The sequence below is a fragment of the Vipera ursinii genome (genome assembly GCF_947247035.1).
Source record: "Vipera ursinii genome assembly, chromosome: 2".
In the NCBI taxonomy this organism is placed as follows: Eukaryota; Metazoa; Chordata; class Lepidosauria; order Squamata; family Viperidae; genus Vipera; species Vipera ursinii.
In genome coordinates this window covers 18,196,849-18,223,992 of record NC_139513.1, presented here as the reverse complement: position 1 = coordinate 18,223,992, position 27,144 = coordinate 18,196,849, and the positions used below count along the sequence as shown (strand labels likewise).

Below are 27,144 nucleotides of genomic sequence, written 5' to 3'. Positions count from 1 at the left end.
AACCTTATCTTGAATTACATTCCAAAAATGTGGAACTGAACTGCTTTTGAGGAACTTTGATTACTTTGAGTGTGGGGAATTGCTAAGAGAATGATTTGGACATATTGGAAAACTACTTTTATTTTATATATTAAGGAGTGATTTCATGACCTGTGGCATTCATAGAAAAAAGCCATTTTCCCTAACAAGTAAAAAACAACAAATGATGAAACCATTGTCTTAAATTTTACAAAAGTCTACATTAGGATTTCTCCTCTTTAAATTAAAATATGCATGTACTGTTTAAAACTTGATGTACAGATTCTTTGTAACATTCTAGTTAAAATATTTTTAAATTGTAACAGTTAATGTAATATTGAAAAAAGTTTATAACTTTTTGATGGCAATTAAACAAAGCAATAATGCAAAGAGAAGGGGTTGTGGAATTTTGTAAAAAAAAAGAGGTTAAATGGGTTTTTTTCACATGAATTTGGATTTGGAATGCCAACAAAATTATCATGAGGGGTTACTTTACTCAATATAATCAGGATTGTTAGTAAGTATATCTTATAATATTTCCCATATTAAACATATTGGGGTGTATTAGCGCTTCCATAGTTGACAGCCAATTTGGAATCTTCAAATAATGTTTTCTCTTTATTTTCTCCCTAACCACCAATAAAGAATTCCTTATATAATGTCTCTGGAAATAGCTATGTATTCTATTTTTCCCATACCAAATAAAAACGTGCCATCCCAAATGCAAATCATGTCCCTCTAATGTCAATAATCTCATGTTCCTCAATAAAATCCATTCTCTCTTCCATGATAGTGCTGCAGCCTGATAATATAATTCCCAATTAGGTAGACCAAACCCACCTCTGAGTCTTGCATCTTGTAACATTTTACATTAATCCTTGCCTTCTTTCCCTGCCAAATATACTTCAGAATTATTTTATTAAGCCCCTCAAAATATTTCTTTTTCAATCTTATTGGTATTGTTGAAAACAAAAATAACAATCGTGGTAATATATTCATTTTAATTATTGCAATCCTTCCCATTAATAATTGTACATTTTTCCATTTATCCAAATCTACTTCAATTTGTCTTTTCAATTTGTGATAATTATCCTCTTTAATTGCTGTACATTTTGCTGTCAAGTGAATCCCCAAATATTTTACCTTCTTTACAATCTGTATATCTAGCTTTCCCATCAATTCTATTTTTTGTTTTTAGTAATGTTTTTCACTAGCATTTTTTTTATTTTTATTAATCTTCAATCCCCCTACCTCACCATATTTTTCTATTTGTTTTATTAATACAGGTCCTGTCTCTAGTGGTTCCTCCAAGATAAATACTAAATCATTTTCCAGTTTTAAATACTGGAAAAACCAAAGAGATTGTTGTCAATTTCAGAAAAGGCAGGCACAGCCACACTTCTCTGAGCATTAATGATTCACTAGTGGAGATGGTTACTAGCATCAAATTCCTGGGTGTGCAGTTAACAAGTAGGCTGGCTTGGTCACTCAACAGCGAGACACTGGTGAAGCGGGCACAGCAGTGCCTGCATTTTCTGCGTCAAATGAGAAAAGCTCATCTTCCTTCCCCTATCCTTACCACCTTCCACAGAGGGACAATCGAGAGCATCCTGTCATACAGCATCACAGTCTGGTTTGGAAACATCACTGCTTCTGTTCTGTACCAGCCTGCTACCGGCCCTGCAGCAAAAGCAGGGACGACCCCTTTACAAACGGCAAGAGGCTGGAATAAAGCCTGCCAAATTTATTCACATAAAACAAGAGCAAGACAAGACACCAACCATAAAACACGAGCTAAGACGCAGGAACAATCCAAGCGGTTGCCTTCAGCAAACCAGCCTTCCCACACATTCCCCTTAAATACAGTTCAGGGCGTGGCCTCTCTGTGCCTCCTTCCGAGGTGCCCCATTGCCTCCCTCTGTTTACTCCTGACTGACTGCCTCCTGTGTCGGGCGTCCTTGAACAGGGCCAGCTGTGGGTCATCTTCATCCACGCTGTCAGGCTCACACAGCTGGGTCTGCGTCGTGACCAGATGAGAGGGGCCTTGCTGGGGGCTATCATCAGCAAGATCTTCAACCCCCTCAGCAAGGTCTTCAACACCCCCCTCCTCCTCTGAGTCGTCCGACCCAACTGCCGAACCCACAGGCTGACCCTGAATCACAACAGCTTCAGACAGGAAGGCGCTGCAGAGAGTGATGAGGATGGCTGAAAAGATCATTGGCAGTTCCTTCCACTCCCTCCAGGACATAGCACAGAAGCGTTGCTTGAACAGGATCCGTAAGATTATCTGGGACACTACTCATCCTCTTCACAACCAGTTTTTCTTGTTACCTTCCGGGAGGAGGCTTCGTGGTATCCGTAGCAGAACATCCAGATTCAGTCACAGTTTTGTTCCATACAGTATTAACCTTATGAACTCTAAAGCTTCCTCCTTCTGTTATGTATTCAAGATGAACAATTAATAACATTGTGTAGGTCTATACAAATGTTGTATATAGCAGAGGTCCCCAACTTTTTGGGCACCAGGGATCGGTTCCATGGAGAAAGATTTTTCCACGGACCGGAGGGTGCATGGTTTTGTGTGCTGCCTGCATCCCACAGATGGGGTTTTGCTTGTTTGTGCGGACCAAATGCTGGCATGCTGTGGCCCGGTACCAATCCATGGACCAGGGGTTGGAGACCCCTGCTATATAGTATGTTTAAATGTGTTATGTATTTATATATACTGCTCAAAAAAAAATAAAGGGAACACAAGATAAGACATCCTACTATTAAATACAGTACATTGTGTTGTTTAAGTGTTCCCTTTATTTTTTTTGAGCAGTATACTTTGAGAGTAAGCAACTAAGTTTCATTTTTAATGTGTGCCATTGTGCCCACAGTAAAAAAATAATAAAGGTTATCCATCCATCTATCTATCTATCTATCTATCTATCTATCTATCTATGGCCCTTGGGAAGGACTCAATAGGTTGACAAAAATGTTAAATTCACTATAAACATTTGGCTGACTGTGAAACCAACCATAATAATAATAATAATAATAATAATAATAATAATAATAATAATAATAATAATAATAATGCCTATTTACCAATCACTACTCCTAATCTCAATGTGGCTTTAAGTCTTTTTTCCCCCTTCATTTGGCAGGGACAATAACTTACCAGCAAGCCTTTGCTTTCCTGCTCTCTGTTTGACTGATGTACCAAAATATTTTGTTCTACCTCCTTTTAATTGGAGTTTAATAGGGGTTTTATTTTATTCAAGGACTAAATTTAATTATTTTAACTGTTCTTAACTTTTGTAATTTGTATTGTTATTTTAAATTCCTTGTGAACCGCCCTGAGTCTTACGGGAGAAGGGCGGTATATAAGTCCAATAAACATAAACATAAACACCATCTCCACAAAACTGTTCACATATTCCTGGGGAGAAAATGACAACCAAGATTTAAGTTATCTTTGTAAGTCAGTCAGCTTACTGGTGTGATTTATGAGTTTGATCATTAGAAAGGGTTGTTATTATTATTATGGAAAGAAGGAAATTATGTGGTAACTTGAGAAAGGAGGTAAAATATAGATATGCGATACAGTACTTGAAACTGCTGTAAAGACCAGTAGCCATTTCTTCATACACTTTTTCCTTTTCTTTACTCTTTTTTAAATATTTGTATTGTTTGTTTTTTAAAACCTTTCTTTGATGAAAATTATATTTAAAAAAGAAACTTATTGGCTGAGCTCCCATCTTTTGGCCTAAGTCAAGCCTTGTATTTTAAGAATTCCTATCAACAAGTAAAATCCTCTTTAAATTACCAGCTATCTTGGTAGATCAGATCCATTTCATTTCACTCTCCTTTTAGCTGATTCAAATCCAAATATTACTTGCAAGATGGCAAGATTTCTTAGATCAGGCTTACAGGAAAACGAACAGTATCACAAGTGGTATAGACGCAGAACTGTAGGTTTAAATCCTTTTTCTTTTTTTTTTTTGCACTGGGGCTAACATCCTGCCTTTTTTGACCACACGAGTACTCTGTGATTACTCCTGGTCCTAGTTTTAATCATGCGTTGGAAAGAAAGAAAAACTTCCTTTTGCTTATTCAATCTTACTTCGTTATCTCAGCTGTTATGCCCATTATAATGACCTGCCTTCTCTCTCCACGATCTGGGAAAAAAAATGGTGATTTTAATAAACTATTCATTTCTCATCTATTTCCCAGCAGTGCCTCCTTTTTTGAAAAGCACCAACGTCGTACATTTTATTTCTCCCAGAGAATTCCTCCGAATGCACATAAAGCTTATTACTGGGGAAATAATAGACACCCCTATAGCGAAGATCACACGTGTTTGTTTGTTTTTAGCCCAATAGCGTCAGTAAGCGCCGCAAGGCGATGCTTGCAATCTTTTTTTTTTTTTAGGTAAAGCAATTCTGTCTCACACGCCTAACCGCCTTCTAACTGCGATTTTTTTTTTAAAAAAAAAAAAAGCAAACAGCTGCAAAACAAATCACCAACAAATCGCTAAATCGCGTTTTAAATACCCGGCCAGCAACAGTTAAGCTCCAACCAACCAGCTTTGGATAAGTAGTTGGCGATTAATTGCCCTGAGCATGCGCACTGATGGCCTTCCCCCAAGCTTTCCCTCGCTCTCCCAGCGGCAGGTTTTGCAAAAGCGGGATCGCGCGGGTCCCTCTTCCCGAAAGGCAGGGGGGGGGGGGGGAATAAAAGAAGCAGCAATCCGGATCCTAAACGAGTAAGATTATTATTTTTTTTCACCTTATGTGCATCGTTGGTTTTCTGTGTTGCTTTTGTGCGGGCTTGGTTAGGCCGCGGATGTCACGGCTGCGGACGGCGTCGTGCTCGCGGGAGTTTTGCAGAAGTTCGCCTTGCTTGTTGTTTTTTTTTCCCGCCCGTCGGAACTTCTCTGCGAACTGAACCACGCGGCCGGTTGGGGGATGTGTGTGTGTGTGTGTGTGTGTGTGTGTGTGTGATGCTTTTTCGGTGGTCGAAGGTTTTTCGACCCTGGGGGCGGGAGGTGCCTCCTTTAATAATAATTTTTATTTTTATTTTATTTTTTATTTTAATTCTATTTATATCCCGCCCTTCTCCGAAGACTCAGGGCGGCTTACAATTTAAGCACAAACCAATGTGCTTAGCAATAGCCTTCATTCTATGTATATGCCTGCTTATTAGGGCTTTCAGGGGGCCCCAAGCGGCATTATTACAAAGTCAGCTTAATTGCCCCCAACAATCTGGGTCCTCATTTTACCTACCCCGGAAGGATGGAAGGCTGAGTCAACCTTGAGCCTGGTGGGATGCGAACCTGCACTAATTGCAGGCAGCTGGTGTTACTTAAGGAGGCATTAGCCCACTGCTCCACCAAAATAAAGTTGGAAGGGACCTTGGAGGTCATCTAGTCCAACCCCCTGCTAAGGCAGGAAACCCTATACCAGGGATCTTCAAACTTGGCCCTTTTATGACTTGTGGACTTCAACTCCCAGAATTCCTCAGCCAGCGTGCCTGGCTGAGGAATTCTAGGAGTTGAAGTCCACAAGTCATAAAAGGGCCAAGTTTGAAGACCCATGCCCTATACCAGGGGTAGGCAACCTCGGCTCTTTTATGACTCGTGGACTTCAACTCCCAGAATTCCTGAGCCAGCTTGGCTGGCTCAGGAATTCTGGGAGTTGAAGTCCACGAGTCATAAAAGAGACGAGGTTGCCTACCCCTGCCCTATACCATTTCAGACAAATGGCTGTCCAGTCTCTTCTGAAAAACTTCCAGTGTTGGAGCATTCACCACCTCTGGAGGCAGGTTGTTCCACTGGTTAGTTGTTCTAACTGTCAGGAAGTTTCTCCTTAGTTCTAGGTTGCTTCTCTCCTTGACTAGTTTCCATCCGTTGCTTCTTGTCCTGCTTTCAGGTGCTTTGGAGAATAGCTTGGCTCCCTCTTCTTTGTGGCAGACCCTGAGATATTGGAACACTGCTATCATGTCACCCCTCACCCTTCTCTTCATTAAACTACACATACCCAATTCCAGCAACCGTTCCCTATATGTTTTAGCCGGGTCCTTGGCAGCAGCTGCTCAGGCGGGTGCGGCAGAAATTGTGCCCGCACGTGCTTATGGTCACCGGGTCCTTGGAAACACTCCAGGCAGATGATGGGACAAATGACTTCGTCGCAGAGGAATCACAGCCGCAAACAGCCGCGACCGTCTCCAGCTTCAAAGGCTTCAAACTTTCAGCTGCTTTCGTGTTCCGATCCGGCCTTTCGGGAAAGTCCGCTTGCAGAACTTGAGAGCGGGGCGAAAACAAACGGCGGGCGGCTGCGCAACTTTGCGCAGCCCAGGGGGGAAAAAAGCAATTTTAGAGGTCGCCAACTCCTTGTTTTACTCGGTATAGGAAAGTTTTATTGATTTTTTTTCCAGTCTCACCACCGGCTCGAGGTTGACTCAGCCTTCCGAGGTCAGTAAAAGGAGCATTTGGGGGGGGGGGACACTGTAAACAGTCTAGAGAGGGATGTATATTTATATTTATTAAATTTTTATACCGCCCTTCTCCCGAAGGACTCGGGGCGGTGTACAGGGCAATAAATATTAAAAACAAAATACAAAAGTTAAAAAAACAATTAAATATTATGCCCGATATATACAGTAATTAAAAACCGTGTTAAAACGCCAACCCCCTAATCCAGGGGTCTTCAAACTTGGCCCTTTTATGACTTGTGGACTTCAACTCCCAGAATTCCTCAGCGAGCGTGCCTGGTTGAGGAATTCTGGGAGTTGAAGTCCACAAGTCTAAAAGGGCCAAGTTTGAAGACCCCTGCCCTAATCCATCAAACCAGGCCGGATTGCTCAAATAAATAAGTTTTTAGATCCCGCCGGAAGGAGCGAAGGTCGGGGGGCCATCCGGAGCTCGACCGGCAAGCGGTTCCACAGGTCTGTAAAGTATTGGTTAATTAATAACTAAAATAGCATTAATAATAATAATAATAATTTAATTTCTATACCGTCCTTCTCCCGAAGGACTCAGGGCAATGTACAGGGCAAATACAATAAAAATACAGTATGCAAAAGTTAAGAAAGAATTAAATAATGTAGCCCAATTACAATAAAAATTAATACAATTAATATTAAAATAATTAATATTAAAATACCCCAAACCCATCAGACCAGGCCGGCTTGTTCAAATAAGTATGTTTTTATGTCACGGTGGAAGGAGCGAAGGTCGGGAGCCATCCGGAGTTCAACCGGTAAACGGTTCCAAAGGTCTGGCGCGCCCACAGAGAACGCCCTCCCCCTGGGGGTCGCCAGTTGACATTCTTTGGCCAACGGCACCTAAGTAGGCCCTCTCTGTGGGAGTGCACTGGACGAAGGAAAGTTGACACCGGCAGCAGGTGCTCCTGTAAGTAATCCAGACCCATGCCATTTAGGGCTTTATAGGTCATTACCAGTCATTACTAGCAGTATCGATACCACTTAGACTTAAATATCGCTTCCAGCCCTCTCACTAAGCGGTTTACAAACGACATACAAGTCTTAAGTGCTATTGCCAGTGTTATTTTAGTTATTAATTAAATTCCTACGCCACCCGTCTCTCCATCGAAAGAGACTGGGGTGCAATAAAATAGGAATATGAAATAAGGGGTCCTTGGTACTCTCTGAGCTTGCTTTCTTGCAGACATTTCATTAGTGGATTTTATTCCCAGCCCCTCCCCTATCTCCATTTACATGTAGCGGAAGAAAATTTTACAACCCCCCCCAGCTGCCCTTAAGGGTTTTTGGATGTTGTTGGAAGCCTGGGGAGAGGGGGGGCTCAAATACTTTTTTAAGAGTCGCTCATTGTCTTACTTCGGACTCTAATCTGTGTTGAAGGAAAAGTCTTCCATCGTGGTTCAGTCCAAGCCGGGAATAAACAACATGGTGGCTGCTTTAGAAAGAAGGTTGCAGTTTATTGAAGAAGAGAGCCAGACAAGAAGATGGCTCTGGAAGAAATGAGAGTGAGCACATGTAGGGAGTGGGTTTTTATACCCTCTGGAGCCTTTTGTCTGGAGCTGTTCCTGTGGCATGAACTTGGATTTGAGTCTGAGTGTGTCTTTATGGTATTCTGATGGTGGGTTAATCCTATTATGTCCCAAAGGTCATATCCTGCTTCGCTGTGGCTGATCACTCTTAGATTTTTGGTGTGAGGGGTTGTTGATTCTAATATTTCCCCCAGAGAAGGAAATACTAAAAGGGCAGAAAAATATATTTCCTCAAAGGATCTTAAAGAGGCAGAAAAGCATGCCCAGTTGTTGTTTTTTTAATATCCCCAAGTCTCCCTCCCCCAAGCAGAAACCAGCTCTGTAGAAATGCAGATGTAAACCATTCAGGAAGATTGAAGCTAGAAGATTAAGAAGACAAAGACACCTAAAATCTACATACCCCACCCAAACTATAATTCAGAATCCATTTATATCACATTCATAAGTATATGTTTAAAACATTATCCCCCCCCCCTGGATTCTGCCATCTCCCGAGGAAGGAGGAGCATATGTGGATTCAGCCTGCCTTAGGTTATTTCAAAGGCCAAGGGAATCTTTTGAACTGGGGGGAACAAAAGGCATCTGGCTTGTCTTCTTTTAATTCTGGAGAGGAAGAAAGCAATAACCATAAAGATTCGAAGTTCCTTTTTTTCCCACTAAAGGGATGACACGAAGTAGAAGGATGGCGGCTGACCAAATGGGGTTGAGGGAAGCGGGGGTTGAACCGGGTACCCTTTATAAATAAAGTGGCTGGACAAACCACTCCAGACAGCAGGTAACCTTAACACGTTTATTAGAACAGAGCCAAAAGGTAACAGGAACACTTGGCTATTTATAGTCTGGTATCGGTCCAATCACAAGCCGGTCTTCTTCCCGCTTCTCTTCTCCTCCAATCAGCTTTGCGGTTCGTTTGACAGTTCGGTTCCTTGTGCTGTGGCTTGTGTTGCTTTGACAGCCGAGAGCTGTCAACTCGTGCGCATGCGCGAGTCGGGAGTTTTGACAGCTGTCAAAACTCCCTCGTGTTCCGCTGTCATCGGTTTACCTCATGTTCAGCTGTCAGATGCTTAACCTTTATGAACCAATGAAGTTAACACATAAATTTCCCCACATAACTGAACTATATACATATAATACACCCCTTACCCTTCCCCTGGTTCGTTTCCACCCTCATGTGTTTGTTTGTTACTTCCTTCCCACTCGTAGTCCCGTAAGTATGCGGGTGCTTTCCGTAATCGGCTGGATCGTCGCAGGGGAGTCTCATTTGCGGGTTCTGGTTCCTCTTGTGGTTGAAGTGGCTGTGCTTCTTCGGCAGGCGGGATACTTGGTATGAAGGAAGGTAAAAGGGGTTGTTGAGGTGGTGGGGGTGTAATTTGTGGTTTGCGGATACGTAGTTGGTCGACGTGCCGGCGTAAATGGCCTTGTGAGTCTGAATGGATTAAGTATGAGACGGGACCGGTTTGTTTTATTATAACCCCCTCAATCCACTTTTGGTTGCTGGTGTAATTCCGTGCCCAGATGGTTTGGCCAGGAGAGAAGGTTCGTGGTAACGGTGTTGGGGGATCTTGGTGGTTTGATGTTCTATCAGGGTGCAGACGGTCTAATCTCGTAATTAGTCTCCTGCCCCATCGAAGCTCCGCTGGCGTTTTCCCGGTGGTGGTGCCCGGTGTGGTGTGTTGGGCTAGGAGAAATTGACTAAGCCGCTGGTGCCAGTTCCCTTTTATGAACTTATTAAGTGCTTCTTTAGTGGACCTTACCATAATTTCTGCCATCCCATTCGACGATGGGTGGAATGGCGCTGATGTGACCAGTCTAATACAGTTCCTCGAAGCAAACATCTGAAATTCACGAGAAGTGAATTGTGGGCCATTATCAGAAACTATGACGTCTGGAAGGCCGTGTGTTGCGAAAACTTTTCTAAGTGCTTGTATGGTGGAGTATGATGTAATTTTATTTAAGGGAATCACTTCGAGCCATTTAGAAAAACTGTCAACTATTATTAAGAAATTCTGCCCTCGTATCGGTCCCGCAAAATCTAGGTGGATGCGGGACCAAGGATTTTTTGTCGTTTCCCATCTATGAACTGGGGCGTGGGGTGGCTTGCCTCTCGTTAGTTGGCAAGTATAACATCCCCCTACGTGTTGTTCTATGTCTTTGTCAATCCCAGGCCACCATACATAACTCCTTGCAAGAAGCTTCATTTTGACCATCCCTGGATGTCCCTCGTGAAGGGTTCTTAATGTTTGTTGTATGTTTGTGTGAGGTATCACCACCCTGTTCCCCCATAATAAACAGCCTAAGTGTGAGGTTAGTTCTAATTGTTTGGAAAAAAATGGACGGAACCTTTCCTCTGGGCACTTGTGAGGCCATCCGGTTGTGACCCATCGCAGGACTCTGCTGAGAGTGATATCCTTAATGGAGTTGTCAGCAATGATTTTTGCTGTGAGGGGGCATTCTGGTAGTTCATTGATAGCCAGTATGCCACCGGCGGGGGCTGGGTCTGGGTCGTAGCGCTGTATTGGAAGCCTGCTTAAACAGTCTGCATGTCCAAGTTCCCTGCCTGGCTTGTATATCAGTTTGTAAGAGTATGCTGCTAAAAAGGTTGACCAGCGCAGGATTCTCGGGGATAATATTTGGGGGGTTGTTTTATTCCAGGTAAAGATGCCTAATAGGGGTTTGTGGTCTGTGAAGATAGTGAAGGGTCTGCCGTACAGATAGTCATGAAATTTTTTAACCCCGGCAACGATGGCCAGAGCCTCCCTATCAATTTGAGCGTAATTCCTTTCAGTTTTAGTTAGTGTTCGGGAATAGAATGCGATGGGTCTTTGAGTGTCATCCTGGTCTAGGTGGCTTAAGACGGCTCCTATTCCATATGGAGATGCATCGCACGCGATGCAGACAGGGGCGTCCTCTTTGAACAAAGTGACAGTGGAGCTTTTGCAAATGATGTTTTTAAGTGACTGGAAACTATTCTCGTGTACCTTTGTCCAGGTCCAGGGGCTGCCCTTGTCTAATAATCTATGAAGCGGTTCAGCAATTGTAGCCTTGTGGGGCAGGAAGGCGTGATAAAAATTTAATAGTCCTAAAAACGCCTGAAGTTCTTGTTTGTTTTTGGGGCTGGGGGCTGCTTGAATAGCTTTTAGTTTGTCATTGGTAGGGTGGATGCCTTGGGCATCGATTTTGTACCCGAGGAATTCCGTAGACGGAACTCCTATAGAGCACTTTTCTCTCTTTAGTTTAAATCCGGCAGTTCTGAACCGGTCTAGTACAGCTGACAACCTGTCAGCTAAAATGGCTTCTGTTTCTCCGGCGATGAGTACATCATCAAAATAAGGAGAAACCCCGGGAATTCCTTTTAAAGTTTTTTCCATGATACTTTGAAATATGCCTGGGGCTGCCGAAATGCCAAATTGTAGTCTTGTCACTTTAAATGCACCGCGGTGTGTGACAATTGTCTGGGCGACCGCAGTGTCATCTGTCACAGGCAATTGCAAATACGCCTGCGTGAGGTCTAATTTCGCAAAAATGGCGCCTGAGCGAATGGAAGCTAGGACATCCCTTACTGCTGGAATGGGGTAAGAATGGGCATTGAGCGCTAAGTTCAGGGTCCCTTTATAGTCAGCGCATATTCTAATTTGTCCATTAGGTTTTACTGGAGTTACGATGGGGGTTTCCCAGCTGCCCCCGTCAGTAGGTACTAAGACCCCCAGCTTGACGAGGCGTTCTAGTTCATCCTCAATTTTTTGTTTGAGGGCGAAGGGGACCCTCCTGGCCCTGATTTTGACAGGTTGTATGGCGGGGTTCAAGTTAAGGTTGATGGGCGGACCTGTATATTTGCCTAAAGAACCGTCAAACACGTCTGCATATTTTCTGCAGACGGCCTCGAGGTTTGACGTTTGTACCATGTTGACGCCAGTAATGGCGATTCCTAAGGGGTTAAACCAATTTAACCCTATTAGATTAGTGCGGTTTCCGCTGGTGACTATTACTTCTAGGGGTCCCTTGAACTTTTTGTACTCCACCCAGACCTTAGCTTTACCCTTAAGCTGAATTGGAGTTTTCTGGTAGTCTGCCAATTGAACCTGAGGAGGTTCTAACGGTATTATTTTTTTACTGTTCCGGCAGACTTCCTTAAACGTCTTAAACGAAATTAGGGTTACAGCTGAGCCTGAATCCACCTCCATGTCACAAAGGACCCCTTGCAGCTTAGTTTTAATTTTTACCTTAGGGCTCAGATTGTGCACCCTGTCAATTGCCTCTATTAACGCTTCTGGAATTTTTCCCTTACTGGCTCGGTAGGAGATCGTACCTGGGGGGGGTAGCCTCCACTTCATGCAGATTGTCACGGGGACGGCTTCGGCAGACGGGTTTGATGTGGCCAGTCTTGCCACAGTTGTGGCATTTAGCGCTCCTAAACCGGCAATTGGCCCGGGCATGGTTGCCCCCACAACTGGCACAGACGTTGCGTTGTTCACGTTGAACTGGCGCGAAGTTTCTCGGCTTGGACCGGTCGTTGGTGTCACTGCGTCTGTTTTGCCTTCTCTCCATACGGCGTTGTATGGCGTCCGTGTCGGTCAAGTCAATGGACTCTTCGTCGCTGAAAGATGCTTCGTCCTGGTGGACGCTGCTCTGGGGTTCCGTTGCTGTTCGGGTGAGGGACTTCTTATGGTTGTCCTCATATGCCAAGATCTCCCGTGAGACCTGGGCAAGCGTCATCTCAGGTTTTGACGTGAGTTTCTTCCTGAGGCGTTCGTCTCTCAGGCCGATGACCACCTGGTCCCGGATCCGCTCTTCTAAATCGGGGAAGTTGCAGCTTCTTGCAGCGTGCCGGACTCCTGCGATGAAGTCGTTCACAGCTTCATCCGGCCGCTGTCTTCGCTGGGCGAACTGTACTCGCCAGTACAGTTCCGAGCGGGCCGGCATGTAGTGTTTGCTAAGCCGGTCGATGAGCTCGGCATATGGGACCTCGGTGATCGGTACGGGGCTGAATAGCCCGACAGCAGAATCATAGACGGGTGGCCCGCTGATGTAGAGAAGGGCTGCTGCTTTGGCTCTGTTATCCGTGATTTTGCTGACGAGGAGGAACCCCTCGACCTGCCCCAGGTGCGATTCCCATCGCTCGGGGTGGTGAGTGTCGAATTCTCTCACTCGTCCGAAATTAGCCATGCTGTCAAGGTTCGGTGGTCCGCTTCACTGTGGAAGTTAAAACTTCCAGTGACTTAGCTCGGTTGGCCGGGAACTGCCTTCCTGGCCGTGACTTCAGCTCGAGAAGCGGATCCCACCTTCGTCGCCAGTAAAGTGGCTGGACAAACCACTCCAGACAGCAGGTAACCTTAACACGTTTATTAGAACAGAGCCAAAAGGTAACAGGAACACTTGGCTATTTATAGTCTGGTGCCGGTCGATCGGTCCAATCACAAGCCGGTCTTCTTCCCGCTTCTCTTCTCCTCCAATCAGCTTTGCGGTTCGTTTGACAGTTCGGTTCCTCGTGCTGCGGCTTGTGTTGCTTTGACAGCCGAGAGCTGTCAACTCGTGCGCATGCGCGAGTCGGGAGTTTTGACAGCTGTCAAAACTCCCTCGTGTTCCGCTGTCATCGGTTTACCTCATGTTCAGCTGTCAGATGCTTAACCTTTATGAACCAATGAAGTTAACACATAAATTTCCCCACATAACTGAACTATATACATATAATACAATAAAATTTCAATTTGTAAAACAATACTAAGTCCTGTCTTGTATTCCCACAACCAAGCATGTCCTAGTAAAAGATTCCTTTTGGACTAGAACTGACTCCAAGAGTTTGTGTTTTCCTAAGACGTGGGTTGGGGGTGGGTCCTGACACTATACTTATCTTGTCCTGCTTTGTGGTATGTACTCCGGACCTAAATAAGTTTCAAAGCAAAAGTTGTTTTTTTTTTTAAAGGATGTGTTGAAGTGGGAAGACTTCAGACTTAAAAGGTTTGGACAAAAGGCGACTTGAGAACTGAATATGACTGAAATCCCAGGGAAGCTGACTGCAAGGCTTAGAAGAGGCAAAAAGAAAGTGCTTCTTTACACAATACATAACTGATCTGAGGAATTCGTGTCCGCAAGAGGTAATGATGGCCATTTAGTTGGGCAGTTTTAAAAAGAGACAGTGTGGGCCAAGAGATAAAGGGGCTGGGAGTGGGAAGACCCGGGTTTTACCCAAAGGTGCTTTTCTCATGAGGCAACTGGACTTCCTTGTTTTTCTTTGAAGACGTTTCGCTTCTCACCCAAGAAGCTTCTTCAGCTCTGACTGGATCCTTCCATTCCCCCGCCATCCAGTCAGAGCTGAAGAAGCTTCTTGGATGAGAAGCGAAACGTCTTCAAAGAAAAACAGTTGCCACTCCAGTTGCCTCATGGGGGGGGAAAAAAGCACCTTTGGGACAATCATGACCTGGATGTCTGAGGATCTCCATTAAATCTCCTGGTTCGCCAATTATGGCCCTATCTAGACCGAGATGCCCTACGTACGGTCACTCATGCACTCGTGACCTCTCGTTTAGACTACTCTCGTTTAGACTCTTTACATGGGGCTGCCCTTGAGGACCACTTGGAGGCTCCAACTGGTACAGAATGCAGCCGCGAGAGTTGTGTTGGGAGTCTCCCGATACTCCCATGTTACACCTCTACTCCGTGAACTGCATTGGCTCCCAGTTGTCCTCCGGGTAAGATTCAAGGTGCTGGTAATGGTTTTCAAAGCCCTACATGGCATGGGTCCGGAGTACCTTAGGAATCACCTGCTGCCAGCGTCAACGTCCCTCCGTCCAGTGCGCTCCCACAGAGAGGGCCTCCTCAGGGTGCCGCCGTTCGGAGAATGCCGTCTGGTAGCTCCCAGAGGGAGGGCGTTCTCTGTGAGCGCGCCTGACCTATGGAACCGTTTACCGGTTGAGCTCTGGATGGCTCCCGACCTTCGCTCCTTCCGGCGCGACCTAAAAACATATCTGTTTAAGCAATTCCGGTCTGGTCTGACGGGTTCTGTTTTAATTATTGTTTTAAGATAACTATTTGTGCATTCTGTTATTTATGTCACTGTTCACCGCCCTGAGTCCTTAGGGAGAAGGGCGATATACAAATCAAATAAATAAATAAATAAACAAACAAACAAACAAACCCAGGTTTTAGTTGCTCCTCAGAATGGAACACCACTTGGGTCGGCCCTAGAGTCAGCATAGGGTAGTGACAAAGGCCCTAAACTAGGAGTGGGAAACCTCAAGTTCTAATTCCCCATGGCCTCCCCATGGATCCCTTGTTATTTGGAGCCAGTTACAGGTAGTCCTCGACTTAAAACAGCTTACTTAGTGACCTTCGAAGTTACAATGGCACTGGAAAAAAGTGACGACCATTTTTCACACTTTAGGCCATTGCAGCATCCTCAGGGTCACATGATTTACATTCAGATGCTTGGTAGCTGACTCACCTTTATGACAGTCGCAGTGTCCCTGAGTCACGTGATCCCCTTTTGCAACTTTCTGACCAGCAAAGTCAATGGGGAAACTAGATTCACTTAACAACTGTGACCCTAACCCAGGGGTAGGCGACCTTGGCTCTTTTATGACTCGTGGACTTCAAGGTTGACTCAGCCTTCCATCCTTCCAAGGTAGGTAAAATGAGGACCCAGATTGTTGGGGGCAATAAGCTGACTTTGTAATAATGCCGCTTGGGGGGTGTGTGAAAGCCCTAACAAGCAGGCATATATTTTATTTTATTTTAATTCCATTTATATCCCGCCCTTCTCCGAAGACTTACAAGCTTACAAGCTTAGCAGTAGCCTTCATTCTATGTATATGCCTGCTTATTAGGGCTTTCACACACACCCCAAGCGGCATTATTACAAAGTCAGCTTAATTGCCCCCAACAATCTGGGTCCTCATTTTACCTACCTGGGAAGGATGGAAGGCTGAGTCAACCTTGAGCCTGGTGGGATGCGAACCTGCACTAATTGCAGGCAGCTGGTGTTACTTAAGGAGGCATTAGCCCACTGCTCCACCAAGGCTCTTTATACATATACATAGAATGAAGGCTACTGCTAAACTTGTAAGCCGCCCTGAGTCTTCAGAGAAGGGCGGGATATAAATGTAATAAAAAAAACTGCCAGAACTCCTGAGCCAGCTCACTTAACACATGTCTCACTTAGCAACAAAAATGTTGGGCTCAGTTGTGGTTGTAAGTCAAGGATGACCTGTACTAATAAATTAACATAGCATAAGATGAAAAATAAAAATATTTTCCTCGTGCAAGCTCAGGAATTCTGGCAGTTGAAGCCCACACATCTTAAGGCCGTTCAAGGTTGAAAAACGCTGTTGTGAGGCATACAAAGTCACAACACGCATTGAAACTCTGGAACTTGCAACATGACTCCACTTTTGAGATTTAGCTCCTTGTGTCATCTCTTTGAGATATTCCTGGAGTGGAGAAAAGCTATACGTAGAGACTCTCTCATCTCACATTGGATATTTTTTTTTTCATATCCTCAGGTATGCTTTCGTTCAGAAACTTTTCCTACAAGCCAGAAATGTCTGCGTGTTTTCTTCCGTGTGGATTCTCTCATGATTCATGAGGTTTGATCTTCGCCCAAAACGTTTCTCACAGAGGGAGCTTTTCTCGTGGGGATGTAAGGCTCGGTTTTTGCTTAAACCTTTTCCCATAATCCGTGTATGAATACAATTTCTCCTCTGTGGATTCTCCCAAATGTTCCTTCATGCAGACAGCATATGTACAGTTTTTCCTGAGTGTGGATTTTTTTATGTTCGGTGTAACTTGTTCTGTGCTTGAGGTTCTCCCCACAGACCCAACAGGTGTAGCCTTTTTCTCCAGTGTGAATTGTTTTATGGGATTCATTGCCAAACCTTTTCCTGCAAACGGAGCACAAATATGGCTTCTACCCCATTTGGGTTTTCGTATGTCTGTAGTTTCTCCCACAGACTGAACATGTATGCAGAATTTTTCCAGTGTGGTCTCTTTCATAGGGTGGTTGGACCTTTGCTTGAAACTTTTCTCACGGAACACGCATGGTTAATATTTTTCTTGTGTGTGCGTGCTTTCCTGTGTTGGTTCTCCCACTCTACCCTTTTTCACACGCATAGCATTTATAGGGTGTCTCTCCTGTACGTTTTCCCACATTTACGAGACTTTTTATGACTAAGAAGGTTGGATATTTCCCACACAATGAGCATGTATGTAATTTTTCTGTGTTATGGCCTCTCCTGTGGACAGCCAGGTGACTTTTCCAGCTAAAACCGTTCCACAGACCGAGCATGTATATGGTTTTTCTCCTGTATGGTTTCCCTTATGTCTCAGAAGTTTTTACGATGGAAGCCTTTTCCATAAATCGAGTATTTATAGGGCATTTCCCCCATATAAATTCTTCTGTGCTGGAGAAGACCCCTGAGGACGAGCTAAAACCTCTTCCCACAGGTGGGACAAGAGTACCTTCCTCTCCCAGATGAATTTGCTCATGTCTTAGCCAGACATGCCTGTTACCGAAGCATTTTCTGCACATGGACCACCACAAATATGGTTTTACCCCTCTGAGGGATCTCGTGTGCAGTAAAGCCTAGCATGCTGAGAAAAGCTTTCATCGCATGGGGAGCATTGATATGGTTTTTCTCCTGTATGTACTCCTTCATGACTGATGAGGGGTGTTTTACGACTCAGGTGTTTTTACCCTGGACTGAACAAGCAGATTCGCCGCCGCCCCACCCCCCTCATGTCTCCTTTCATGGTTAATAAGATGGGATCTTTGATGGAACATTTTTCACAGGTTGAAAATCTATATGGTCTCTCACCTCTGTATGGCTGGTTCCATGTTTAATGAGATGTGATTTTTGAAAGAATTCTTTTTCCAGAAATTAAGCATGTATAGACTTACTCTGTTGTAGGATTTTTTTCCCCCCATGGTTTATTAAATGATATTTCAAACCAGTTGTCGTCTTGTCATCTCCAAATGGGGCTACAAATATTCAGACAGTGCAATTCTAAATCTGGTCACTAGGTGGCAGCAATACCTTAAATAAAATTACCTAGTTTGGAGAATTGAATACTTGATTTGGCCGTGTGTGATTAAAATGCTTGAGAAATTTGTCTCCAGTGCAGAAGCTCTCACTGCATGCAAAGCAACAGAATAATAACACCAATAAGAGGGGTGAGTAAGAAAGATAATAAAGATAAATAATAACAATACTACTGCCATAATACATGGAATGAAACGTCTGCAAGAAAATCACCAAGTTCAGCAGCCAAGACTGGTAGTCTTGTCCAAATTACAGCAGCATCCATCATTTCTTCTTACATTCCCAAGACCTAGACTCAAAACCATATCTGAGAAAGTCACTACAGATGGTCCTCGATTTATGACCACAGTTGAGCCCCAAATTTCTGTTGTGAGACATTTGTTAAGTGGGTTTTGCTCCATTTTACAACCTTGTCGCACTTAAGTGGAACACTGAAGTTGTTAATTACCCAGTGGGTACGTGAATCTTGCTTCCCCCTTGACTTTGTCAGGAGGTCACAAAAGGTGATTGATCACATGACCTCAGGGCACAGCAACTGTCATAAATATGAACCGGTTGCCAAGTATCTGAATTTTGATCACATGATCATGGAGACACTGCAAAGGTCGTAACTGAAAAATGGTCATAAGTCACCTTTTTCAGTGCTGTGGTAACTTTGAACTGTCACTAAATGAAAGTCGACTACCTGTATTTGGAGTCAGTTCCCCAGTGCCATTCCTGCAAGGAGGAACAGCCTGCTGATCAGACTGTTCTTGAAATGAAGGATGGAAGAGTAAAGTTGCTAGGCAATTGTGTTGCTGTAAAAGGAAGAATCGTTTTTTTGTTGCAAAAATAACTTGGTCCTAGAGAAAAGCACGATAGACCACAGAAATCCTGGGAAATTGTGAAGAAGCCTGCAACCGATTCTCAAAAAGCCATTTTGACGCTCTAATTTCATGAACTAGCCAAGCAAGACACCTGCCTGCCTGCCCGGCAGTGCTCTTCCTCCTGTCCGAGGTTTTCATTGTGATCATTTCTGTTGAGGATTGGCATAATAGAGTTGGAAGGGACCTTTGAGGTCTTCTAGTCCAACCCCCTGTTCAGGCTTGTGCGGTGCTGCCATTCTTCCCCGCTACCACTTTTCTAGGTGGTCACGTACCACCTGCCATGTACCAATGTACCACAGGTGGTACCCGTAGCACTGGGTTGAAAAGCCCTGAACTAGACCAGGGGTGAGGAACCTTGGCTCTTTTATGATTTGTGGATTTCAACTCCCAGAATTCCTGAGCCAGGAATTCTGGGAGTTGAAGTCCATAAGTCATAAAAGAGACAAGGTTCCCCACCCCTGAACTAGACCCTTCACCTGATGGGTCAACTGCAGAGGTCATGTTTGAAACATCACATTTGAAGGCACTGACGGTCTCCTTCCCTTTCATATATTCCTGTCTGGGAAACCTGACATTTAGATCTTGTGACCATGGGGATGCTGCAGTGATTGTAAGCATGAAAAACGGTCATAAGTCACCTTTTTAAGTGCCGTTTGAAGGGTCACTGAATGGTTGCAAATCAAGTTATAAGAGGTTATCCCTCTTTTAAATAATCCTTTAAGAGACAATATATATCATCTGTTGGAGAAAGGCTATTGATGTCTCAAATGTGTTTCCTTTTTCACAATTTAGCATTTCTTGGTTTGAGGCACAACGTATAGTTTATTAGTGAAATACAGTTCTGAAGAGGTTTTTAAAAACCTATGGTTAAAATGAATGTAAAATGTGTCTACAGCTATAGCAGTGGAACAGTGGGAATTCCAGTGAAAAATATATTGCATGTACTTCAAATTTCAAAAAATCTACTTTGAGTGACTTGGTGTAAGACACTTTATTACTAGTATATTACTCCATTCTTGGTTGCCAAGACGAGTATCTTTTTTTCTATAAAATGATGCAAACGCATTGACTAAACTGATCCTTATGTGCTGCAAAGCTCAACAATAATAGGAAAATAATTTCTCATAGAATGAAAGAAACGTTGAAAGTTTTAATTCCATTTGGCCCCGATACACTTTTATTAAATCTTTTCCAAAACACGTATTTCTTACTAATATACTAAACTGAGATGGTGCGTGTTAATAGCTCCAAGAATTCTATACGATTCTATTAGAAAATATTTTGATCCTTTCTGTGGCCTTTCTCGAGTTACAGCAGGGGGCTTTATAGTACAATTTACCTTAAAAAAAACCATCAAGTTTTAATGACGAATGTGAAAGTCACCTTCCATATGAAAGAGTCGATATAAGAAGTGCCTCCAACACAACCCCACACTGCAGTGTGGTTATTTAGGACATCTGTTCCCCTTTACGTTTCCCTTTCAATGGGTCAGCCCCTTTCCCCCAATTTCTGCAATATGCCCTCCTCTGAAGGAGGAAGCAGGTCGACACTACATTTTATTTCTTTATTTTTAAAATTTATAGGTAGCCACCCATCTTACCTCAAGGTAACTCTGGACAGATTGAGAAGCTTGAAACAAGGACGGGTAGACTAAGTTGGCAGATCTACTTTGGTTTTCTTTTATTAGAAAAAAGAAAATTGCAAAAGATTTACAAAGCGGGCTTAAATGAATTTCAAGTTTCAAGTCCCAGAACATTGTCCTTCTAATTCCTGGTTTGCTTTTCTTCCGTCCTTCTGCCACTGCCGGGGCTGGCAGAATTTCAGCTGTGTATCTCTCCCTGCAGAGAGAACACGTCATTCTACCTGTGCTACCTGAGCTGACGGCTCTGCGGCAGCCTCAACAGGTGTAGGATTTGTCTCCCATGTGCATCTTCTCGTGCCTGATGAGATGCGACTTCTGCCGGAAGGTTTTCCCGCAAACGCAGCAGGCGTAAGGCTTCTCCCCTGTGTGCGTTCGCTCATGTTGGCTCAGGCTGGACTTGAAGCAGAAGCCTTTGCCGCACAAGGGGCACCTGTACGGTTTCTCGCCCGTGTGAATTCTTTGGTGTTTGATAAGCTTAGAGCTCTCCTTGAAGGACTTCCCGCAGTCCGAACAAATGTAGGGCTTCTCTTCCGAATGGGACCTCTTGTGTTTGATGAGACTTGAACGGTTATTGAAACGTTTCCCGCAGACCAAACACTTGAACGGTTTCTCCCCGGTGTGGATGATTTTATGAGCCATCAGCCACGAGCTCTGGCTGAAGCACTTGCCGCAATCCGAACAGGCGTAAGGCTTCTCCCCCGTGTGGGTCCTCTCGTGCGCCAGGAGGTTGGCTTTGCGGTTGAAGCTCTTCCCGCAGTCCGAGCACTGGTAGGGTTTCTCTCCCGTGTGAGTCCGCTCGTGCGTAATGATGTGGGAACTCTGGCTGAAGCTTTTCCCGCACACCGAGCACTTGTAGGGTTTTTCTCCTGTGTGGGTCCTCTCGTGTTTGACCAGATAGGAGCGCTGCTTGAAACTTTCCCCACAGAATGAACACTTGTAGGGCTTCTCTCTAACCGTGGGTTTCTGGTCGTTAAAGGAGTCTGGGATGCTGCTGGTACAGCCCGGGCCTTTTCCACAAAAGGAAGCTGCCTCTACTGCTCCTTCCGAATGGCTCCCCTCCTCAACCATAGATATCCCAGGGAACTCATACATGTTCTCCTCCAGCAAATCCCCATTGAATTCCATATAGTCAGGCCGCACCATCCAGCAGGTTGCCACTTCGGGCTCTGTCGCTTCTCCGTTGCCTGCAGGAATAATAATATTTTTTTAAAAAAAAAGCAGCCAATGGAATACGAGAGACGCCATATCCTGTTGGGTTTGTCTGGCTCAGTGGCTATTTTATTTTTATTTTTTTATTTTAATTCCATTTATATCCCGCCCTTCTCCAAAGACTCAGGGCGGCTTACAAGCTTAGCAGTAGCCTTCATTCTATGTATATGCCTGCTTATTAGGGCTTTCACACACACACCCCCAAGCGGCATTACTACAAAGTCAGCTTAATTGCCCCCAACAATCTGGGTCCTCATTTTACCTACCTCGGAAGGATGGAAGGCTGAGTCAACCTTGAGCCTGGTGGGATGCGAACCTGCACTAATTGCAGGCAGCTGGTGTTACTTAAGGAGGCATTAGCCCACTGCTCCACCAAGGCTCAGTAATTTCCACACGCAACACAAGTCAGTGAAGGAGCCAGGGCGTTAACGTGAAGCAGCTAATCCAGCAAACACTACAGCAGCAACTCTCAATCTTAGCAACTTCAAGACAGGTGGACTTCAACTCCCAGAATTCCCCTGCCAGCATGCCCCAAGGCTGCCCAATCCAAACGTAAGACACCCTTGAAAGGGTTGGTGACTCAGTGGGATACAGGCAACCCTTGACTTGCAAAACCATTTGTTTAGTGACCAAAGTCACGACATTGGAAAAAAAGCATCTTATGACTTGCAACTCTTGCTTGGCAACTGATTCGTGACGGTTGCAGTGTCCCGGAGTCATGTGATCATCTTTTGTGACCTGACAAGCAAGTTTTTTATTTTATTTTATTTTTTTTGAATCTGGCTTCCCCATGGACGATTGCTGGGGACACTGCAATCATCATAAACAGGAGCCGGTTGCCAAGTGTCTGAATGTTGATCACCTGATCATGCTGCAATGGTCATTAAGTGTGAAAAGCAGGTCGTCAGTCACTTTTTCCAGTGTCGTAACTTCGGACAGTCGCTAAATGGACTGTTGTAAATCGAGGTCTACCTCTACTGAAGTAAGTAAGATGTAGTTCCCAGCGCAGAGGCAGCCTGGGCATGAAATGAGCAAGACATTCCCTCTTATTCTTTGTTTTAGGAAGCGAAGGGTCTGCCCAAATTCTCTTACCCAACAAGCTGGCATTTTCATCCTCTTCCGGGACAGCCTCCATGAGGAGCTGGATCTTCACAGACTCAGAGAGAATTTTCTCTCTTTCTCCACTGTCCAATGCCTAGAAGAAAAATGAGACTACCATGAAGACACACATATCCATTTCTGCCCAGTCCTGCTAGGTGGAACTCAAAATCAGCCTCACCATAATCACATGGCAGGAATTAAAACCAAATTTCTCTTAATATTTTTCAGATCATTTTTCTTAAAAAAAAATCTCTTATTTCTAATGCTTCTGCTTTTCCGTTCCAGAATTAAATCTGAAGGCATTTAAAGGTCCCTAAGAACACAGCAGTGCCTAAGATAAAAAGGTAAAGGTTCCCCTGCACATGCGTGCTAGTCATTTCCAACTCTAGGGGCCGCTACTCATCTCCGTTTCAAAGCTGAAGAGCCAGCGCTTGTCCGAGGACGTCTCCGTGGTCATGTGGCCGGCATGACTAGACGCCAAAGGCGCACGGAACGCTGTTACCTTCCCACCGGAGTGGTCCCTATTTTTTTACTTGCATTTTTTACGTGCTTTCGAACTGCTAGGTGGGCAGAAGCTGGGACGAGTAATAGGCGCTCACTCTGCTATGCGGCACTCAGGATTCGACCCGCCAAACTGCCGACCTTCTGATCAACAAGCTCAGCATCCTAACCCACTGAGCCACCACATCCCTCTGAGTTTGATACCCGTGCTTAAAACCATCACAGCCCCCCGTAATAATGTGATCAACATTCAGACATTAGTCAAACAGCATCAATTTACGATAGTTGCAATGCCCTGGGGCCACATGGTCACATTTGCTATCCATTATTACCTTAATTGCTATCCATTAATTGCTATCCATTAATCCATTAATTGCTCTCCACTAAACCATTAATTGCTATCCATTACACCATTCAAAAAGGACGTGGTGGCTCAGTGGGTTAGGATGCTGAGCTTGTCAATCAGAAGGTCGGCAGTTTGGCGGGTCGAATCCCAAGTGCCGCGTAGCAGAGTGAGCGCCTGTTACTCGTCCCAGCTTCTGCCAACCTAGCACTTCGAAAGCACGTAAAAAGGCAAGTAGAAAAATAGGGACCACTCCGGTGGGAAGGTAACAGCGTTCCGTGCGCCTTTGGCATCTAGTCATGCCGGCCACATGACCACGGAGACGTCCTCGGACAAGCGCTGGCTCTTCGGCTTTGAAACGGAGATGAGCACCGGCCCCTAGAGTCAGAAACGACTAGCACGCATGTGCGGGGGAACCTTTACCTTTTTTAAACCATTCATTGAGGTTTGCTATCCATTTATTGCTATCTATTAAATGGAATTATTTCCATTTAAATAGTGCTGTATACAAGTCATCCTTGACTTACAACCACAACTGAGCCCAAAGTTTCTATTGCTAAGTGAGACATTTGTTAAGCGAATTTTGCTCCAGGTAACAAATTTCCTTGCCGGAGTTGTTAAGCGAATCTATCCAGTTATTAAATTAGTAACAAGGTTGCTAAGTGAATCTGCCTTCCCCATTGACTTTGCTTGTTCAGAAGGTCACGAAAGGTGATCACATGACCCCGGGACACTGCAATTGTCATAAGTCAGTTGCCAAGCCTCTGAATTTTGATCCACGGGGTTGCTGCAATGGCTGTAAGTGTGAAGCAGGGTCATAAATCACTTTTTCCAGTGCTGTTGTAACTTTGAATGTCACAACTGAACTGTTGTAAGTCAAGGACTACCTGTATTTCTAATATGGAAAAGACCTTTTCATTATCATAATAGGACACTTATGCTTTGTGGGCTGTGGAATTCTGAGTGTTGAAGTCCACCCATCTTAAAGTGGGCAAGAGTGAGAAAGAATGCAATGACACATACAGATTTATTTTAATATCTTCCAAGAAATTTAGAGAGAGATTTGTGGTTTTTGTATTCAGAGTACAGACTATCTTATGATACAGAATTCAGCTCTTTACCTCTATGTTAGACTAAGTCTTGTCACTGTGACCTTAAGATATGTTGAATTCATGTAGAGAAACTGTAATTCCTTGCTTCCAGTCCAAAGATTAAGATATCTAAATGCAATAAGAAATCACACAATATTTAGAAACTGTTTCTAAGCAGATATGCATTCTTGGTCAATATGCTGTGCAAGCTGCAAGGACTGATTGATAAGCAACTTAAATGATTTGAAATCAGGAATAAACACAGCATCAAGTGGCGGGGGGTGGGGTGGGGTGTTCCAAGAAGAGTACAGATGGCTAAGCAGAACAATACTTTCATTCTTGTTTTCTTGATAAACTAATGTAGCAAGTCATTTGTCAATATCAGGGTTACTAGCCACTGAGTCTAGTTCAAACTAGCCATGCAGTCTAGGTTAATGAAAAGAAGGACTAGGGGTGACATGATAGCTGTGTTTCAATATCTCAGGGGCTGCCATAAAGAAGAGGAGGGTCAATCTATTCTCCAAAGTACCTGAAGGCAGGACAAGAAGGAATGGATGGAAACTAATCAAGGAGAGAAGCAACCTAGAACTAAGGAGGAATTTTCTGACAGAACAATTAACCAGAGGAACTTGCCTCCAGAAGTTGTGGGTGCTTCATCACTGGAGGCTTTCAAGAAAAGACTGGACAGTCACCTTGTCTGAAATGGTCCAGGGTCTCCTGTTTGAGCAGGGGGCTTGACTAGAAGACCTCCAAGGTCCCTTCCAGCTCTATTCTGACTCTATCTACAACTTGCCCTGCCACTTTTGGTTTTCTCCTTATAGTTCCTTGATTGGGGCATTGTTTTTTGACTTCAAGCTACTAAGGGGACAAACAATAAAAAGCCAACAAACATTCTGACATTAAACAATGCCTTCATCAAAGAACAAGGAGAAAACCACATCCCCCACCAACAGTGGAAGGGCAAACTACTGCATGTAAACAGCAAACCACACCCTCCCTCGCGCTGATGCTGTTACCTAGTTGGGTGCTGAAGTGTCTGAAAGAAGACAACCAAGCTCAGAGAGCAGCAAGGACTCCTCAAAACATTAAAATGAAGTAAAACTAAAATGCAGGAAGGATGACAGACAGATCTTTCAGAGTGGGAGGGGGGGTTAGTGAATGTGCAGAAGAGGAAACCCCCCCACACACACCCCACAAACCCAAGAGGACCTTTTTCCCCATTACTGTATCGGTTGATATCCCCCTCCTCTTTCACTCAGGGAAAAACACAGAGGTTGCACCTCAGGAGAACCTGCCTGCCTGAAAACTTAACGATGGGTGAGAAAGACTAGGGGTCCAGTTACGTTCTCACATGCAGCCATTATTGATACACACAGAGACACACTTTTTTAAGCAGCGAGCCAGGACTTCGGATGTGGCACCCGGCGAATCCTGACAGATCGGCCAAGCCAAACCCGATCGTTCCAGACCTGAATGGGAGACCACCAGTAAATCCAAAGTCGACCACCCGTAAATCCAAAGTCAATCCAAAATCTCTACCGTAGCGCTTAGAAAACAACATGGACGACTCCTTGAAGCCCCCCCTCCCGGGAAGGCAACGGGAGGGGGGATCTTGACTCTCGCCTGCCCGATCCCGCCTCCCCTCCAACACCCCGCTCGGGTGGGACCCGTTTTTGTTTTTTTTCCTCGGGAGGCAGAGCAAGACCTGAAGCTCCCGGGGGAATCGGGAAGAGACAACCCGCAAACATGGACGCGCATCCACGGAGTTCCCCCACCACCACCCCCATCCCCACGAAGCCCTGCCTCGCCTTCCCCGCTTTGCAAACCCGGGCCCGGAGATGCGGATCTTCCCCGCTCCCGCCGCGGGCTTCCGTCTCTCGTCCACCCGCCCGGGGCGGCTCCCTCCGCACTGACCTTTCCTCGCCGCTGCCGGACGAGCAACGATCCGCTCGCTCGCCCGCCTGCAATCGCCGCCACCCGCGGACTGCACGGTCCGCTCGGGAATGGAAAGGGGCGGGGCAGGAAGGTTCCGCGCCCCCTCCCCTGCTAAAGGGGCCCTGGTCGGCATTTCCTGTTCCCTCTCTAGGAATGGCAGATCCGCTGCTTTAACCAGTTCAGCGGGGGAGACGAGGAGAGGGAGGAAGCAGAGGGTAGAGCGCCCACGGGGGGAGGGGGAATCGGGAAGAAAGTAGGCGGGGTGGGGAGGGGGTGTGTGTGTGTGACGGGCGTGGGTCCGAGCCTTGACTTTGCAGAGATGAGGTTGAAAGACCAACTAATGGGAAAGCTTGAGACAGCTTGGAGGTGAAGAACGGCTGCAGGACTTG

General features: G+C 44.9%; 1 protein-coding gene and 1 long non-coding RNA gene across 2 annotated transcripts; one reads left to right on the top strand and one right to left on the bottom strand.

Annotated features, from left to right (window-relative positions):
* Positions 1–4,649: 4,649 nt before the first annotated feature.
* On the top strand, positions 4,650–17,970 carry LOC310636150. Its single transcript, XR_014491622.1, has 3 exons — positions 4,650–4,771; positions 13,957–14,128; positions 16,532–17,970. It is a non-coding gene; the product is annotated as an uncharacterized lncRNA (long non-coding RNA).
* Positions 17,971–20,596: 2,626 nt separating this feature from the next.
* Positions 20,597–26,779, bottom strand: LOC310636133 (uncharacterized protein). Its single transcript, XM_083355676.1, has 3 exons — positions 26,735–26,779; positions 22,877–22,979; positions 20,597–21,759 (listed from the first exon to the last, which is right to left on the bottom strand). Exons 2-3 carry the CDS (start codon positions 22,917–22,919, stop codon positions 20,831–20,833), a joined length of 972 nt encoding a protein of 323 aa, XP_083211802.1. The 5' UTR covers positions 22,920–22,979; positions 26,735–26,779; the 3' UTR covers positions 20,597–20,830.
* Positions 26,780–27,144: the final 365 nt, after the last annotated feature.

Excerpts from the sequence above, each read along its gene's own strand:
- LOC310636133 (XM_083355676.1), bottom strand. The coding sequence starts at position 22,919 with ATGGAGGCTGTCCCGGAAGAGGATGAAAATGCCAGCTTGTTGG. Across the intron at positions 21,760-22,876 it reads TGAAAATGCCAGCTTGTTGG|GCAACGGAGAAGCGACAGAG; the intron begins GTAAGAGAATTT and ends TTATTCCTGCAG.